Source organism: Corythoichthys intestinalis, chromosome 12 (assembly GCF_030265065.1).
Source record: "Corythoichthys intestinalis isolate RoL2023-P3 chromosome 12, ASM3026506v1, whole genome shotgun sequence".
In the NCBI taxonomy this organism is placed as follows: domain Eukaryota; kingdom Metazoa; phylum Chordata; class Actinopteri; order Syngnathiformes; family Syngnathidae; genus Corythoichthys; species Corythoichthys intestinalis.
The window spans coordinates 47701351-47720684 of NC_080406.1; the positions used below are offsets into that span (position 1 = coordinate 47701351).

The 19334-nt window shown below is 41.0% G+C and overlaps 1 protein-coding gene across 1 annotated transcript in view; it reads left to right on the top strand.

Moving 5' to 3' along the window:
• LOC130926929 (anosmin-1-like) overlaps positions 1-19334 on the top strand; it is a 171030-nt gene that overhangs the window by 114921 nt on the left and 36775 nt on the right. The window contains exons 5-7 of the mRNA XM_057852260.1: positions 8181-8365; positions 10136-10265; positions 16801-17006. Coding sequence (XP_057708243.1) covers positions 8181-8365; positions 10136-10265; positions 16801-17006 — 521 coding nt within the window. The remainder of the gene's footprint in view (positions 1-8180; positions 8366-10135; positions 10266-16800; positions 17007-19334) is intronic.

Here is a 19334-nt window from a genome sequence, read left to right on the forward strand (position 1 = left end):
GAAAAGTACATAGTGCCTGGGTGCATTTTTTTGTTTGTACTAGCCGATACTGATGCCAACGTTTTAGTGCTGTATCGCGGTTCTTTCCGATACTCATATCAATATTGGTACAAGACTAGTTTTTGATTAGTTTGCGGATCTGCTTCTGCCTTGGTTGTGCATTTCGCACTTGATGGGCAGAAAGACACTCATAATTAGTCAATAAGTGTGAATGCAAGTTTTATGTTTGTTCTTAGTTGACCTAGTTTTCCCCCCTATCATTTAGTACATGAACCCACTTACTGCATCTACACTGCTGGAAAAAAAGTATTGGCACCCCTGCAGTTCTGTCAGATATTGCTCAATTTCTCCCAGAAAATGATTGCAATTACAAATGCTTTGGTAGTAATACATTCATTTATTTTGCTTGCAATGAAAAAACACAAAAGAGAATGAAAAAAAAATCATTGTCATTTTACACAAAACTCCAAAAATGGGCCGGACAAAAGTATCGGCACCCTCAGCCTAATGCTTAGTAGCACACCTTTAGACAAACTAACTGTGAAAAACCTCTTCCGGTATCCATCAATGAGTTTCAATTCAATTTTTTGCTGGAATTTTAGGGCATTCTTTTTTGGCCAACTGCTCCAGGTCTCTGAGATTTGAAGGGTGCTTTCTCCAAACTGTGTTCTATGGGATTCAAGTCTGGACTCATTGCTGGCCATTTAGAAGTCTCCAGTACTTTCTCTCAAACTATTATCTAGTGCTTTTTGAAGTGTATTTTGGGTCATTGTCCTGCTGGAAGACCCATGACCTCTGAGGGAGACCCAGCTTTCTCACACTGGGCCCTACATTATGCTGCAAAATTTGTTGGTAGTCTTCAGACTTCATAATGCCATGCACACGGTCAAGTCCAGTGCCAGAGGTAGCAAAGCAACCCCAAAACATCAAGGAACATCTGTCATGTTTGACTGTGGGGACCGTTTTCCTTTCATTGAAGCCCTTGTTTTTTTCACTGTAAACTCTATGCTGATGCCTTTTCCCAAAAAGCTCTGCTCTTGTCTCATCTGACCAGAGAACATTCTTCGAAAACGTTTTTGGCTTTCTCAGGTAAGTTTTGGCAAACTCCAACCTGGCTTTTTTATGTCTCTGGGTCAGAAGTGGGATCTTCCTGGGTATCTTACCATAGGGTCCCTTTTCATTCAGACGCTGACGGATAGTACGGGTTGACACTGTTATACCCTCGGACTGCAGGAGAGCTTGAACTTGTTTGGATGATAGTCGAGGTTCGTTATCCACCATCCGAACAATCTTTCGTTGAAATCTCTCGTAGATGGCACTGCGGTCAGTAGACACAGGAACATTTAAGTCTTTGGAGATGGAATTGTAGCCTTGAGATTGACCATGCTTCCACACAATTTTGCTTCGCAAGTCCTCAGACAGTTCTTTGGTCTTCTTTCTTTTCTCCATGCTCAATGTAGTACACACAAGGACACAGGATTGAGTTTGAGTCAACTTTAATCCATTTTAACTGGCTGCGAGTGTGATTTAGTTATTGCCACCACCTGTGATGTGCCACAGGTAAGTAACAGGTGCTGTTAATTACACACATTTGAGAAGCATCACATGATTTTTCAAAGGGTGCCAATACTTTTATTCTGCCCAGTTTTGGAGTTTTGTGTAAAATGACAATGATTTTTTTTTTTTTTTTTTCATTCGAGCAAAATAAATGAAGATATTACTCCCTAAGCATTTGTAATTGCAATCATTTTCTGGGAGAAATTGAGCATTATCTGACAGAATTGCAGATGAGCCAATACTTTTGGCCAGCAGTCTATATTCAGACCTTTGTGAACACTCGTCCCCCCCCCCCCCCCCCCCTATTAACATTTGCTGTACTTTTTTAATGGCAGCACTCCAGAGTAATTGATTGAAGACTCAAAATGATTGCTTTGTTTTCCCAGTCCAGAGTGTAGCTCAGGGTGCGGCTCTCATGAGGAAAAGTGGTATAGAAAATTGATGGATGGATCATTAACAGACCGCTATTACATTCCCTAAAGGGTTTGGATCGTGCGCTATAGTTAAAAAATCGCTGCTCTAAACTGATGCAACCCGAATGATCATGTCTCATGGTAATATGACGGGGAAAAATAGAGCGTAAAATGTAGATGTCAAAATGATTAAATTGAATGATTGTAATGAAAGTTAATTAGCCTATCCGCCATCCTGCGCCTGCATAGTGTTTTTCTTCCACTCTCCGTGATTAGCGCAGTCCTAACGACAGCATGCGTGTTAGCGGTGGAAATGATTATCGCGATGAAGACATGAATGGACGCTGTCCCCCAAACTACCCCCAAAATGGCACTTTGACAGCAGGGTTACGTCATGGTGCCTGGAGTAAGCACGCGGGGCCATTGAAAGATGAACGCTGTGTGATTCTTGGGTGCGGGCCCGACTCAAAAGTTATCTTTGGGAGGCGTAATGCTTCGAGAAAGTGCATTTGATACCCTCCCACATTTTGCGGAAGAAGCCAGGCAGCAAGCACAGATGTGTTCTGGTGGGGTTTCGTGTGTCTGCACCAGAACTTGGGTGACTTTGTGGGAAGATGAGCTAAGACAGAGGGGAAGGGAGGAATGCTGCGGTTAGCCAGGCGCACGTCGTGGCGAAGGAAATGTGACACGTCGGTCCGCTGGCGCACTCAAACACACACAAGCCGCGGAGCTGTGAAACCGCAGTGCAATGACCCCCAGCTGTACGCATGTACGACGCTGTTATCGCAGGGGCGAAACAAAAGACTCCACATGCCGCTCCGGGGGCCCTTTCTTCATCTGCCAGCGTGTTCATCCAATCCCTTTTTATGAGTTGCAATTAGATGAAATGCTGTGAAGTCAAAACAGGGTCTTGATCACGCTGCCCACCAACAAGCACTGCGGTAGCCTCGAGCGTGCCTTGGACGCCAGAGGTCCAATATAACGTTCGAAAGGGCTCGACAGCTTATTGACGACGCGGCCTGATCTCTATCTCATTATTGCCGAAGCCGGCGCTCCCATCTTTGACTTAATGGTGGCAATTCAGTATTGGATGAGCATGAGGCTGACCTTCTGCACTTAATAAAGCTCACATTTACTGTGCGGAGGCTTTGAAAGTCTTAATGCAAAGTGCAGTGATGCAAGAGAACGTCAATATCAGTGGCTAATAAACACACCACTGAAATATCTCAATTGTCAGAATCGAGAGATAATACAATGTATTAGCTAGTCAGCTCAGTTTGGTGCTACTTAAAGCTAATCTCTATCACTTTGGGTGAGAAGCAGTGTCTGCTCTGGAGCAAAGGTTAACGACTACTGTTAAACTTGGCGCTACTTAATGCTAATCTTGGTCATTTGCAGGGAAAAAGTAAAGCTGTAAAATAGCAAAATGTTTAAAAAACAAAAAACGGAAAAGGACAGCTTTGCTGAAAAACGGGGACCAGGCAATTCCAGCTGGTTTTGGTGAAAGACGGGATCTGCGGTGCAGAAAAAGTTTGCAACTACTGCTAAACTATCATGTTGGAATAGGGCAGTACTTCTCAAATGGAGGTGCGGGTTGGGGGTAGGGTTGCGGTGTAACAGAAAATAATTGAGAAGCACTGGGATAGGATGACCAAACGACCTTGTAGGATCCACCACGTAAAAAAAGCCCCTCAACCCGACGCTTTCCTCTTCCGCTGGACAGCGGCGAAGAAAAACTCTCACGCTGCTCTTTATGTGTTCATTCTTTAATCCAACAAAAAACTCCTCCACCGGGCGACATCCAAAAACGTAAACAAAAGAGCAAATGAGATCCGAAGCATAGAGAGTAAAGAGGGAGATTAATCCAGAGAGTTAGAGGTAAAGGTAAAAAAATTGTTTGGGCTCTTATGCTTCCTCCTTCCTGCCTACGCCAACTGACTCGCCCAAACAGCTCTCGCTGCGCATTTATATCGTACGATGTGACGTCACAAGCCCATCCCACGAAACCAAACAAACAAATAACTTGTTTTATAGAACCAAATTTAAATTATTCACAATTAACCTGAATAATTAACTAAACGTTATTTAGGCACTTACAGGCCTATATTGCCCGGACATGTCCACTTTAACATCCTGTCTGGGGCATCTGGCCGGGTTTTATAAATTCATGAAAATGTCCGGTTTTTATCATTTTTCACGGGACAAATTAGCGTGTGTTAAAATTGACTGAGGCTTTGCACAGAAAACTACGGTACTGTGCCGCCTGTGACATGTTCCCACAGAGCCTGCCCAGTGGTTGGTTCCGCTGTGCTCAATAACAGAGAAAACAGACGTTGGAGCAGTGTTCCATCATCCCCCAAAGAACTAAAACAAACAAACAAACAAACAAACAAAAAAACTAGACTACAGTGACGGGTTTTGTTTTTTTTCAATTAGTATTGTTGTGAGGCTTCGGTTTGGTTTACATTATTTCACTGGAAAAAGGAAAAAAAAATGTTAAAGCTGGATTTTCTGCAGAAAAGGTAGTATTTAGAACATTATTTCAGACTATTTATTTGTACAGTAAGTATTTAAAAGACAACTATAAATTTGTTCAACGATGATTCGCCAATACAGAAGAGGCATTTTTTAAAAATCAATATTTCATTCCAGTTTTTTTTTTTCTCTCGTTATTATTGTTTTATTATTTTAGGAGTAATAAAGCCTGTTGTGTAACTTCTGAGAATTTGAATTTGTTTCATAAGTTATGTAGCTATTATTTTGTTATGAAACTGAATTTTCTGTAGAGAGAGAGGAAGGACATTTTAAATATATCAAAGTGATAAGGCATCTAAAATTTAAGTATCTCAAGGCCGGGCCGAGTTCCTCTTTATCAAAAAATCAAAATATGTTACGATCTTATTGTATTCTAATATCGAATCACTGCTTTCCCTTGAATTAAATCTGAAATGACACTGAATAAATACACCTACTAGCCTAGTTTGTCACAGTGCTTTAGATCTGGATGATGCTTTATTATTACTCCAGACTCCAGAGTTTCTAGTTTGCTGCAACAACCCATTTTCCTGTCTTCGGCACTGTCCCCTCGAATGAAATCCAAAACGACAAAAATAAACACAAAGGCTAGCATACCCTGATGCTCTTTCTTAGCTTTGGCTAATGCTGTATCATTATGCCCCTTCTCAGGCCTTCAGTCTCTTCCTAGATATAATGAGTCTGTTCTGTGACCAAAAATACAGGAAACCCAAATTATTGTTTACCTTTCCGACTCGTGTTCAATGCAGCGTAGTTTTTGCACTTTCCAATATAACATTCTAAAGGTCATGACATCTTATTGACGATGCGGTCCAAACCCTAGCTCATTATCTCACAAGCCGGTGCTCGCATCTTCTTCTTAATAACGGCCAATGCAGTCTTGGATTAGAATGAGGACTCCTGCTTCTAATAAAGCAGACTTTTACTACACATAGCCTGAATGCAGTGACGCAAGTGAGCAGCTGTTCAAACACACCACTGAGCCAGTAAAATTTCAATGCGTCACTGGCTGTAGGTTCTACCAGGTACTCTCTACTCATCTCAGAATGGCTCTACGCCATTTCAGGGGTGTCAAACTCATCTTTTGCTGGGGGCAACATCGGAGTTACGACTTCTTTGAGGGATGCTATAGTTGCCAACTTAGGCTGCTGCAATTAATCGACCAAATAACTAATAGATTAGCAAATGAAACGACCACTATTTATATAGTCAAATTGTTTAGAGACCTTGTTCCCTTAGAAATTGTCCAAATGCTCTTTTTTTCAAGCGTCTTATGTCACTGACTGCTATTGCCGGTAATAGACATCTAATTCATTCTGACTGGGAAGTCCAGCAGCGATTATCCCATTTGACAAGAATTGGACCTCTATGACACATCAATTAGTGTTTTTATTAGATGGGGCTTTGCAAGGGAAAGGCCCAGATAGTAAAATTCCTTTTTTTAAAAAATGGCCTTTCTTCGGCGCGCCGCACAGCCCAAACCGTTTGACCGACCGTCACCGTTCAAATATCGAAATGACTGGAATTTTCATGTGATGCAGATCATTTTTTAGAATGACGCCCCCAAAATTTTCTGTTTGCCCGTAACTGTTTTTTTTTTTTTTTTTTTTTAATCAAAAATTTATCTAGTCCAATTTTTGACCAAATCGCATAATTTACACATACAAAATTCCAGGACGGTAATGGCCCTAAAAGTTGTATACACAATTCGGCAAAAAAAAAACATATGGCTCCCTCAAAACTCTCCAAAAACTGTCCCAATAATTTCTAATGGGCTGCTATTGACAGCCATGTACGTCCAAATTTTCCATTCATTTTCAATGGCAGAAAGACTTACTGTAGGTCTTTGTGATTTTGGACCATTTACCATGACAGCCCATTGACATCCAACTGGTGCCCAAGTAAGTCGATGCCATTGACAGCCATGCACGTCCATGCTATTGACGGCCATCCACGTCTAAATTTCCCATTCATTTTCAATGGCAGAAAAACATGTGTGGTTATGATTTTTGACCAACAACTTACCATTACAGCCCATTGACAGTCAACTCAACAACAAAGCCCCATCGTAATTTCTCCACAAATGGCAGTTTGTATTTACATATATTTTGAATCTTTAATCTATTGTTGTCAATTGGAGGCAATGGGTTGATAGCAAATATTCTCTTATATTATATACATAAAAAAAAATAAAAAAATAAATATATATATATATATATATATATTTTTTTTTTAAATTTCATTTAAAAAAAAAACAGAAAGAGGAAAACTTAACATTATTATTATTTTATTTTTATTTTTTTATTTTTATAGAAAAACAGTAAATATTCTCAAATTTCTGTAGTATCCCATGTGTCATTGAGGACTACAGAAGGTTTTCTGTTAGATTTTTCAATTTTCAATTCATTTACATTATTGTTACAAAATAAATAAGGGAAAAAATAAATATTCTTTGTTATTTTTTAATAAAAAAAAAAACCCAATAAAACAGTATTGTCTTTTTTTCTCATTATTTGAAAATATAAATATTTTATTATTTAAATTTCTTTTAAAAAATGATGAAACTGTCAAAATTTCTTTTTTTTTTTTTTTTGAGGATTTAATTGTAAATATTATTTGAATTCTGTAAAATGTTCTTTTTGAAAGAAACATGAAGTTGACACACATTATTTACTTTGTGGGCCACACAAAATGATGTTGTGGACTGGCTATGGCCCTCGGCCTTGGGTTTGACACCTGTGCTCTACTTAATAACTAAGATCAAATACTACACATCTTGATACATCAGTACTGTAATCCTTTTCATTTTCATTCATTTTCCATGCCGCTTTTCCTCACGAGGGTCGCGGAGGTGCTGGAGCCTATCCCAGATAAGTACGGGCAGTAGGCAGGGTACACCCTCAACTGGTTGCCAGCCAATCGCAGGGCACCAGGATATATACAACCATTCACTCACTCATACCTGCGGAGAATTTAGAGTGTTCAATCTGCCTAGCACACATGTTTTTGGGATGTGGGAGGGAACCGGAGTTCCCGGAGAAAACCCACGCACTATACGTACACATGTACACACGTACTATAATCCTCAACCTCTTATTTGCTCTCTTAGCCCTCAGATTGAGTCGCAACCGTGAACAACATGCAGGGAAGTAAATACAGGAAACCATCATTCTGCTCATTTGTCTGTTAATCGTTCAGACTGAAGTATTCAATACGGTGTCAGAATTGCAGTTTGCAGTGTAACGTTGGAAAGCTCTTGACAGCTTATTGACTAACTAGTCCAATCACTATCTCATTATCACTGCTCCCATCTTCTACTCCAGAGGCAGTAAATTCAGTATTGGGTGAGCATTAGTCTGATCTCCAGCACTTAATGAAGCTCACACACAGGAACTCTGCGGCTTCACCTCAGAGGCCGATTGCAAAGTGCAGTGACGCGAGTGAACTTTGTCGTTCCCGGCTACTAAAACACACCACGGCCGCCAAAAGTGTCACAACACGTCACAGTCAAGCGAAGATGCTATTGACCCACAGTGTGAATCCAACCAATTGCAGTGAGATCATGTCTCGTTCTCAAAAGTTCATGCTGAGTTTTATGAAGAGTGTTTTGCGCAAATGCATAAAACGCAACGTTAACTTGCGGACCGCTGTGCTCACCGGGCATGTCTTCCGCAGGAGTCCCACTGAAGCCGAGGAAAGAGCTGGTGTTTGCGGAGCTGCCCTCAGGTCAGCTGGAGATACGTTGGTCCTCCAAATTCAACATTTCTGTGGAACCTGTCCTCTACGTGGTGCAGCGGCGATGGAACTTTGGCATTCATCCCAGTGAAGATGACGCTACCGAGTGGGAGACCATTGCGCAGGTGGGTTACTTACATAGCCTAAACAGTAGTTTCTTGCAAATTCATGGTTTACTATTCAACCGACACGCCATCAAATACAAAAATAAGTCCTTGGCTGTCTATCCAGAAATATCCAACACAAACCATTCATCTTTTCACCACACCTTTCTTAACTAAAATGGATTGGACGTCTAGCGTCGTCATTGGCAGCCAAGAGTTCATGTTGACCCTGATGCATAAGCGGATTTTAAGTGGGGTCCAGGGGGTCCCAGGACCCCCGCCTCCCTGGTGGCCGAAAAGTGCCATTGCATGTAATTGACTTATATATATATATATATATATATATGTGTGTGTGTGTATGTTTTTAAAGCAATAAAATTGCAACAAAAATGAATGAAATCAACAACAAAAAAAACATTTTTATAACGAGTCGAAATTATTTTTCGAGCACTTTACAAAGTCATTTGCTTTGCATATCATTTCAGATAAATACATGAGAGGAAAAAAAATGTTTTAAATGATTTTTTTCTTTGATTGAAAATATTTTTTTTGATTGAAACAACTTTTTTGGGGATTGAGTGATTTAGACACAAATGTCCTAATCATAATATGGCCCAAACACAAAAAGGATTGCTTCAATCAAAGAAATCTTTTTCAATGAAAATTTAAGTGTTCAAATGCAAATTTTTCAATCTCAAATATTTTTTTCGTTTTTTTTCTATGATTGAAATGTTTGTTTTTTTGATTGAAGTGATTTTCCTTTTTGAAAATATATATTTTTTTGCAGCTACTTATTTTTTGATTGAATAATATAGAGAAATATGTCCTAGCCAAAATGTGGCCCAAACACAAATCAACATTACTTCAATCAAAAAGTTGCTTCAATCAAAAAAAACTTCACTTGAAAAATAATAAAAAATAAAAATGAGTCAAAGAAAAATAGCTTTCACAATTTTTTTTAGTTTTTGAGTTTCAAATTTATTTTTGACACATTTTTTCTTTTTTAAATTTTTTTTTTTATTGAAGCGACTTTTTTGGGTTGAAAATATATATTTTGATTGAAGCAACTTTTTTTTATTATTATTATTTTTTTGAAGCAACTGTTTTTTGATTGAATAATAAAAGACACAAATCTACCTCCATATGGCTCCGCCCAGGGGATACAATTTTTGACTAGCGTCACTACATTAGCACGATACCGGCGGGCGTACCAGATTCAATGGATGAAGATCTTGGCGAAAAGTATTGCTTAAGCAGCCTGATTTAGAATTCCCCTCAAGAATGATGGGAAACAAAGAAACGCTCATTGTCAACGTATTATTTTAAATATTCTTGTAAGTTAATTTTATTGCTGACACTACGTTTTGGGGTCATCAACATGTTGTGCCCCCTGCCCCAAAAGTCAAACTGCCCTAATGATGGTACTCAAAGAGGCCAACATTCTTTGAGGTGGTTTTTGCTGTGAAATGTTGGCGAACCACCGCAGAATACTGCAACTTAGTAAACCTGCAAAACATTTTTCCATTTTTACTTCCAGTCAGTGTAACAGTAAGGTGTCTTGATATTTTAGCTCTCGTGTACACTGCTCGAACGCTGCAGCTGTGAAAGTTCAGCGCTGCGCTGACAGACGCCTCAACACAGTTGCCCATTCCTCAAAGTCACGGCGTCTTTTGAAAGTTTCCGTGAGGAGAAACGCACAGATGACTGATGTGGCAGCAAACCCACACAGGGGCTGTGACCCGGCGCGAACCCTGACCCCTGCTGTTCTCCTTCTCCCCATCTGTCCCTCAGACTGCCGAGGAGCGGGTCCAACTGGCCGACATCAGAGCCAGCAGATGGTACCAGTTCAGAGTGGCGGCGGTCAATGTGCACGGGACCCGCGGTTTCACAGCGCCAAGCAAACACTTCCGCTCCACGAGAGGTACGTATGTACATGTGCGTGCTTTTGCATGTGTGTGGCCCGACACACTAAAGTGTCACTTCCTGCTTGACACCAAGAGATCTCCTTTTGTTGTGCTCCAGACCGCGCAGCAGGTGGACCTTTGGGGAACACAAACTATTGGAATATATAGATATTTTTTTAAAAGGGGACAACATTTCTAAGTATTGCAAATACAGTAGTACCTCTACATACGAATTGAATTCATTCCAGGACCAGTTTTGTTAGTCGAAATGGTCGTATGTCGAGCGTAGGCAAGTGCCGATTACCCGTTTCCAAGGTATACAGTGGTATGAAAACGTCAAGGTTTCAAAACGGCAAAAAAATTTCGTCATAGAGTCCCTAAGGCAGGGGTCTCCAATCCGGTCCTCAAGGTCCGCCGTGGGTCCTGGTTTTGGTTACAACCGATCAAGTACCGACAGTTTAACCAATGATGTTTCTGCTAAAACAAGCAGCACCTGACTACAATCAACTGATTAAAATTGTAAGACACCAGATTGGTGCATAGGTGTTGTCTTGTTTTGTTGGAATGAAATCCTGCGCCAACTGTGGCCCTATGTGGAATAGTTTGGAGACCACTGCCCTGAGGGATTAGCTATTTTTTATGTCCCAAAAATGCATGGAGAAATCCCTCACTTGCAGCTGTAAGGCTCAACCCTCCCCCCACTGGTTGTTGCTCAGTGTCAGTGAGTCAGCTGTGCTACACGACGGATGAGGAGGTGAAACTACTGAACTTTTTCCACCATCGAAGAAAAAAAAATGGTATGGGAATACTTCGGCTTCAGAGAAGTTTCAGACGGCCGCGGCTTAGAGGAGAGTGCCAACCGACATATAAAACATGTTTGCGGAGGGGTCTCCCAAGGGGCAATACCTTTAATATGATTTCGCATTTATGCAAAATTAAAGGTTATTAAACACTGTCGTGAACGTTTCCCACCAGCTCCAACAGTTAACTCCAGCGTGTTTAGTATGTCTAGCAGTGGTAAAACATGTGGTGTTTATTTTTGCTCTCTCTGGCAACTGTCTGTGTTGAGAAAGAGAGTGTGTGTATAATGTAAACATGATACAAGTCATACACATGTTCTTTTTATGGAAAATATTTATTTTTGTTCTGACGGTAAGAATGTTGAGCTGTGGCTGTGGGTTTAGGCTCACCTAAAGGACTGCATTTATTTTAATTGTATATAGAATATTCAGTATATACAATATATACAGTACAGTCAAAAGTTTACATACACTTGTGAAGAACATAATGTCATGGCTCTCTTGAGTTTCCAGTTATTTCTACAACTCAGATTTTTCTTTGATAGAGTGGTTGGAACAGATACTTCTTTGTCACAAAAAACATTCATAAGTTTGGTTCTTTTATGACTTTATTATGGGTGAACAGAAAAAAGTGATCATATCTGCTGGGTCAAAAATATACATACAGCAGCGCTAATACTTGGTAACATGTCCCTTGGCCATTTTCACTTCAATTAGGCGCTTTTGGTAGCCATCCACAAGCTTCTGGCAAGCTTCTGGTTGAATCTTTGACCACTCCTCTTGACAGAATTGGTGCAGTTCAGTTAAATTTGATGGCTTTCTGACATGGACTTGTTTCTTCAGGATTGTCCACAAGTTCTCAATGGGGTTTAAGTCAGGACTTTGGGAAGGCCATTCGAAAACCTTAATTCTAGCCTGATTTAGCCATTCCATTACCACTTTTGATGTGTGTTTGGGGTCATTGTCCTGTTGGAACACCCAACTGCGCCCAAGACCCAATCTTCGGGCTGATGACGTTAGGTTATCTTGAAGAATTTGAAGGTAATACTCCTTCTTCATTATCCCATTTACTCTCTGTAAAGCACCAGTTCCATTGTCAGCAAAACAGCCCCACAGCATAATACTACCACCACCGTGCATGACGGTAGGCATGGTATACTTGGGGTTAAAGGCCTCACCTTTTCTCCTCCAAACATATTGCTGGGCATTGTGGCCAAACAGCTCGATGTTTGTTTCGTCTGACCACAGAACTTTCCTCCAGAAGGTCTTATCTTTGTCCATGTGATCAGCAGCAAACTTCAGTCGAGCCTTAAGGTGCCGCTTTTGGAGCAAGGGCTTCCTTCTTGCACGGCAGCCTCTCAGTCCATGGAGATGCAAAACACGCTTGACTGTGGACACTGACACCTGTGTTCCAGCAGCTTTTAATTCTTGGCAGATCTGATTTTTGGTGATTCTCGGTTGAATCTTCACCCTCCTGACCAATTTTCTCTCAGCAGCAGGTGATAGCTTGCGTTTTCTTCCTGATCGTGGCAGTGACAACACAGTGCCATGCACTTTATACTACAAACAATTGTTTGCACTGTTGCTCTTGGGACCTGCAGCTGCTTTGAAATGGCGCCAAGTGACTTTCCTGACTTGTTCAAGTCAATGATTCGCTTTTTCAGACCCATGTATGTATATTTTTGACCCAGCAGATTTGATCACTTTTTCTGTTAACCCATAATAAAGTCATAAAAGAACCAAACTTCATGAATGTTTTTTGTGACAAAGAAGTATCTGTTCTAATCACTCTATCGGACAAAAATCAGAGTTGTAGAAATAACTGGAAACTCAAGAGAGCCATGACATTATGTTCTTCACAAGTGTATGTAAACTTTTGACCACAACTGTGTATATATATATATATATATATATATATATATATATATATATATATATATATATATATATATATATATATATATATATATATATATATATATATATATATATACAAAGTGTGTATATATATTTAACTTAGCATTATACTTATGACAATGTGAAATCATTGTCTTTTTACACAAAACTCCAAAAATTTGCCAGATAAAAGTATTGGCATCCTTTGAAAAATCATGTGATGCTTCTCAAATGTGTATAATTAAAAGCACCTGTTGCTTACCTGTCACACATAACAGGTGGTGGCAATAACTAAATCAAACTTGCAGCCAGTTAAAATGGATTAAAGTTGATTCAACCTCGGTCCTGTGTCCTTGTGAGTACCACATAGAGCATGGAGAAAAGAAAGAAGACCAAAGAACTGTCTGAGGACTTGAGAAGCAAAATTGGGAGGAAGCATGGGCAGTCTCAAGGCTACAAGTCCATCTCGAAAGACTTAAATGTTCCTGTGTCTACCGTGCGCAGTGTCATCAAGAAGTGTAAAGCCCATGGCACTGTGGCTAAACTCCCTAGATGTGGACGGATGGTGGATAAAGAACCTCGACTAACATCCAAACGGTTCAAGCTGTCTTGCAGTCCGAGGGTTCAACAGTGTCAGCCCGTACTATCCGTCGGCGTCTGAATGAAAAGGGACTCTATGGTAGGATACCCAGGAAGACCTCACTTCTGACCTAGATACATACAAAAAGCCAGGTTGGAGTTTGCCAAAACTTACCTCAGAAAGCCAAAAACGTTTTAGAAGAATGTCCTCTGGTCAGATGAGACAAGAGTAGAGCTTTTTGGGAAAAGGCATCAGCATAGAGTTTACAGTGAAAAAAACAAGGGCTTCAAAGAAAGGAAAACGGTCCCCACAGTCAAACATGGCAGATGTTCCCTGATGTTTTGGGGTTGCTTTGCTACCTCTGGGACTGGACTTGACCGTGTGCACGGCATTATGAAGTCTGAAGACTACCAACAAATTTTGCAGCATAATGTAGGGCCCAGTGTGAGAAAGCTGGGTCTCCCTCAGAGGTCATGGGCCTTCCAGCAGGACAATGACCCAAAACACACTTCAAAAAGCACTAGATAATAGTTTGAGAGAAAGCAGTGGAGATTTCTTAAGTGGCCAGCAATGAGTCCAGACTTGAATCCCATAGAACACCTGTGGAGAGATCTAAAAATTGCAGTTTCGAGAAAGCACCCTTCAACTCTCAGAGACCTGGAGCATTTGGCCAAAGAAGAATGGTCTAAAATTCCAGCAGAGCACTGTAAGAAACTCAATGATGGATACCAAAAGCGGTTGTTCGAAGTTATTTTGTCTAAAGGTTGTGCAACCAAGTATTAGGCTGAGGGTGCCAATACATTTGTCCCGCCCATTTTTGGAGTTTTGTAGAAAATGATAATGATTTCATTCTCTTTTATGTGTTTTTATCGCAAGCAAAATAAAGGAAGATGTTAATAACAAAGCATTTGTAATTGCAATCATTTTCTGGGAGAAACTGAGCATTATCTGACTGAATTGCAGGGGTGCTAATACTTTTGGCCAGCAGTGTATATTGTATCCTCTAATGAACCAAAAAATATTTGATTAATCAAAGCTCCTCATTCAGGCTGGAGGAATGGTCACTCGACACGAGCCATTACAATCATTTCTGTTCATTTCTTGAAGGAAAAAAAAAAAAAGGGACTTCCACCCCCTACCATCCTCTCTTGCAGCAGCCGAGGGCGCGTCAGTTTGGGCTTTGCTCTCGGCAGGGCTCAGTGTCAAATCCTAATTCTCTGGCAAAACTCAGTCAAAAATGACCAAAATGAAGCCCTTCTGGGTGCATTGACTGCCGCTCGCCCACTGTGCTGCTCTGCGCTGCCTTTTGCGGTATTTTGGGGCTAAAATGGTTTCAGTAATTCCACCCCCTACTTTTGAGGGGGCACAAATTCAGGCTTAACTCGTGCAAAGGATCGGTGTCAAATCCTGCTTCTCAAGCAAAGCAAAATTTTGGAGCCAAAAATGCCCAAAATAGAGCCTTTGAGGTGGAAGTTTTCTTTAGAGTCATTTAACACTTGATTATGGGCGACAAACACTGCTGACTCCATCTTATTACGGATGTTGGACATGTGAACAGGCAAAATGGCCGTCACTCACAAAAGTGGATCAAAAATCAACATTAGCATTGTGTATATGTTGACAAAATACAAGAAGATTAAAGAGAGCTTGCATACCCTAAATCACATTTTGGAAGCAAGATGGAGCGCGACCAGATTCGTGCGCATGAAATGACACAGCCTGATAAATGACTCATGGATCGGAAATCATTACAGGTTGGGTCGAACTGATCCGTGAATGAACCTTGTATCGGAACCCAATACAGACATTGGATCGCCTTGGCCCCATCTCTATTCAAAATACGTTTTATTTGCTAAAAACTTCATTTGTTTTGAGCATTATGAAAAAAATCTGCCTTGAGGCAGTGCAACTAAATTACAGGCGGGGTTTCCCCACGCTGCTTCTTTACAGTCATGCATAAATGTAATACATCTAAATTAGACACGATATTTCAGCTCCCAAATGAACTTAAAGTGTAGTTTTGGCTTCCTAAGAGAGTTGACGTAACGTTTTTGCTAGCTGTAGATCTTAGCTACAGATTAACGTCATGTCGCTGCCTGGTTGCATGACACTAAAGGAGTTTGTTTGACATGTTGGCAGGACTGCGCAATGAACATTTTTTAGCTAGAGATACTTCCTATAGATTAGCGTAGTGGACCGTGACATAAGATCTGATTTCTCAAGCTTAAATTTGGGAAAAATAGCCTGCGACACAGGCTACATTTACAAAAATGTCGTAAAAACTGAAAGATTCTTTTATGCTCCAATCGCACAGACCTTCAAAAACAACTGATAATTCTGTTAATATTCACGCCAAGCCAGAAAATGGCAATATAATCTTTTACCTTTATTTGAATATCCTTGGGTTAGTAAGCTTCTGGGTTTAAATCTTGACTTCTTTCAAAGACAAGTACATGTGTATCTGGTATTATATTGCCTGTGTATATGGACACGTTGACCCCCACTGTCAATCCTTCATCATGCCTGCACTCCCCAGAGTGTTGCGGATGGCGGAACGCAGCACCAGGTGGGGGGAAAAAGGGAACCCGCTCCGGGGAATTCGAAGCGATCTCCAATCAGGCCAATCAGCGGCAAGACATTGATAGATTGATGGGAGCTGTCACGACTCTGATGAGTTCCCGGACATTCGGTCACAGCGTTGCTATTTACATAGCCTGCCCCATATCATCTGATTGCAATTTTGCCTCTGCTCCACTTTTTGTTAGGGCAATTTGTAAAGAGGGGAGGCTTATTTGTCTTGCGCCGCCAACGTCAGCTGGTATGTCGAGCCCATGTGTATGTCCAGGTTTTTAAATGTGTTTCAGGTGGGAGAAGGAAAGAGAAAGAGTCGTTTCCTTCCTATCCCTTCTTTTGTGCTTGGCAAGTGGCATCTCACTCTCTCTTTGATATCAGAAGCAAGGAAGACTCAATCACTGCTCTCCCGCCAATGGCAGTGAATGAGTTAAATACAGTTAAAAATCATTGGCAGCATTCTCCCTGTGCATCAGCACCGCTGACCACTCTGTGATATGACACCTGTCATAACATCTCACTGCACATTGTCAGCAGAGAGCTAATTACTTTACACAGTGTCACAGCCATCACCCCTCAGCGTTCTGGCTGCAAACGTACCCCACCTTAAATTAGACTCGGCCGAAAGAACTTCATCGGCTTAAATGTCTACAGATGTGTGAATTTTGTCACCCCCGTGAAAGCGTTTGTTTCTTCGTTCCGCAGACCCATCGGCCCCGCCGCGCCCCAGCAGCTTGCGTGTCACCAACGTGACGCAGGGAGATGAAGGCTTGGTGACAGTTCGTCTCAACTGGAGCTTGCCAGAGGAACCCGACATTCCCATACATCACTACAAAGTCTTCTGGAGCTGGACCGTACCCACTAAATCGACAGTTCCGTCCAAGAAAAGGAGGAGAAAGACCACCAACGGGGTAAACACTCCCTCCTCTTGCTTTTCCAACATTATCTCACTCAAGGTCTCCTCCTCGGGATTCTCCAAAGTTGTGTGCGAAGCCATCAATCACGAGCAGATTCAGCGATTCTGTTTGTTGTTACTCCTTCCTCAGACTGATTGAATAACCTGTCAACCCAGTTATGCTTTGAAGGAGGACACATTAATTTTGATTCATACAGTATTTCCACTAAGAAACATTATTGGGTCGTTATTTACTGTACTTGAAGACGCAGAGGCTAACAGGATGCTAAAAATTACTGGAGCTGATTTATGTCTACTGGCAGCGCTTTGCGTCTGCTTCTTCAGCTTTATTACATGTAGGCATTTTAGTCACACTTACAACAAGTGACGACAGATTTTAAACATCTATTATTTTTAGATATTGTGATTGTGATTGCCGTATTGGGTTTAAGTTACATCAACACGCTAGGCACTAGGATTTGGCAGAGTTTACACTTAGAGTCAATTAATGATGGCATTAATATTTTTTATAGTTATCTGACACTGTGAATATGTCTGTGATTTGCATTTGGATGAATGAAGTGAGGGGTGAAGGAATTTGACTCTAAGATTGCCGGAATCCCGCCAGCCGAACCGCCGGAACCGCGCTAGCGCAATTCCAATGACCCGGGGTGGCGCAACACCAACAACCCGGCCAAAAGACCAAACTCCGCACATTCACGTTTGTTTTAACCCCTTGTATTGACTCAATTTTAAAAGCTGGAAAAAGGCTTCGAAACACAAGTTGACAATTTATTCCAAGTCGATAGCAGTCATACAGCAAGGCAAAACAGCAAGTAGACCCAGACGAGGAGGAAAGTTGGCTCCAGGATCGACATATTACAAGTCAACAAAATAGTCCCATAGTTAAAGAGTTCAGTCTTCTGAAGGCTCTGGTGAGGTTTTGGGCCATTAGAAGAGTGTGTTTGGGCATTGTCTTGTGTAATTTTCCGTTGTAGGTTGAGCTGATGAGTCCATGTGTCTCTGTTGCCAGGGAAACCAGAGTTGGAGATTTTGTCAGCCTCAGTGCTGAGTGTTCAAATTCTCAGCCGTGGAGTCTTCTTGTTGTCAGGCGTTCCTTGTGGCAAAACAGGATGTCCCGCCATTTGTTCTTGACTTTCCAAAAGAGCTGATTGTGGGAATGGGTGGCGCAGACGTGGGCTCGTAGATTTCTTGCCTATCACCTGCTTGTCAGCATTACTCTCGCTCGGTCAACTGCATAACGCACGTTGAGCTTTTGTGGTCAGAAGGCGTCCTGTATCTGTTATGCCCTTATCTGCCCGTTGTCTTGGCAATGCAAATTCCAATCATTCCAAGTCCAACTATTCATGACATCAAATATATTCTGCTTGTTTTTCTTAAACTATGATATAAATCACGAGATCGGATCAGGACCTCCCTAAAATAAAGTGTTACCGGTTAATATTGTTTGGTGTAAATATCCCATAATAAAGTGAGTACAGATTCAGCTTAAATAGTCCGGTGCAGCATATCTATGAACAAATGCCATTTTCATGTCAAATTTGGAGGGTGGCGTCTTATAGTCAGGTGTGCCTTATAGTCCGGAAATTGCGATACTGTATCAGTAAAATAATGGAAATCCGAATATTTACGTCCTGAGTCGATTCACGATATCTCAATAGTTTACATGCCCGGACATTCCACATGGCCCAAGAGGGTCTGATCAGTTATGGCCTACATGTGTTTTCCATACATTACGAATACCGTAATGTTGACTTACTATTACGTTTGTGAAGGTCAGTCAGAAGCTACGTCGATTTCCAGAACGGCACAAAGTTCATCTTAAATAGTGGAACCCCTGTCTAACCTGTATGTCGTCATCGATTAGGTCTTGCGAAGATCAGTTGGATGTCCCCCAAATTAAAGACATCCTTTGCTCATGCTCCAGCACATTCCTCCTTCTATTGTGTTTATCACTGCAGAGGTTTTTGTGCAAGTTTGCCAGGCCTCATATTTTACAGCTTTGATACTATATTGGAGATGAAATCCTTCTAGTAAATGAGAAGTATAAATCCATGGCAATGTGCAGTATTATAGTTATTTTCTCTGACATTTATACAGCCTGTGAGGTACTCACTAGGAAAGCCATTCCGCTTCATTTTTTCTGGAATTCTTACTTGCGGCTACCAAATGTACTGTGACAAACCACTTTATGAAATGTTTGCACAACAATGACTCCTAACACAGTAATTTGACTTGTAATGTAAGTCGTGTTATTATTATTTTTCTAAATACAGTGGCAAGCTACATAAGTCATTCAATTTGATTAAATTAATACAAGGGA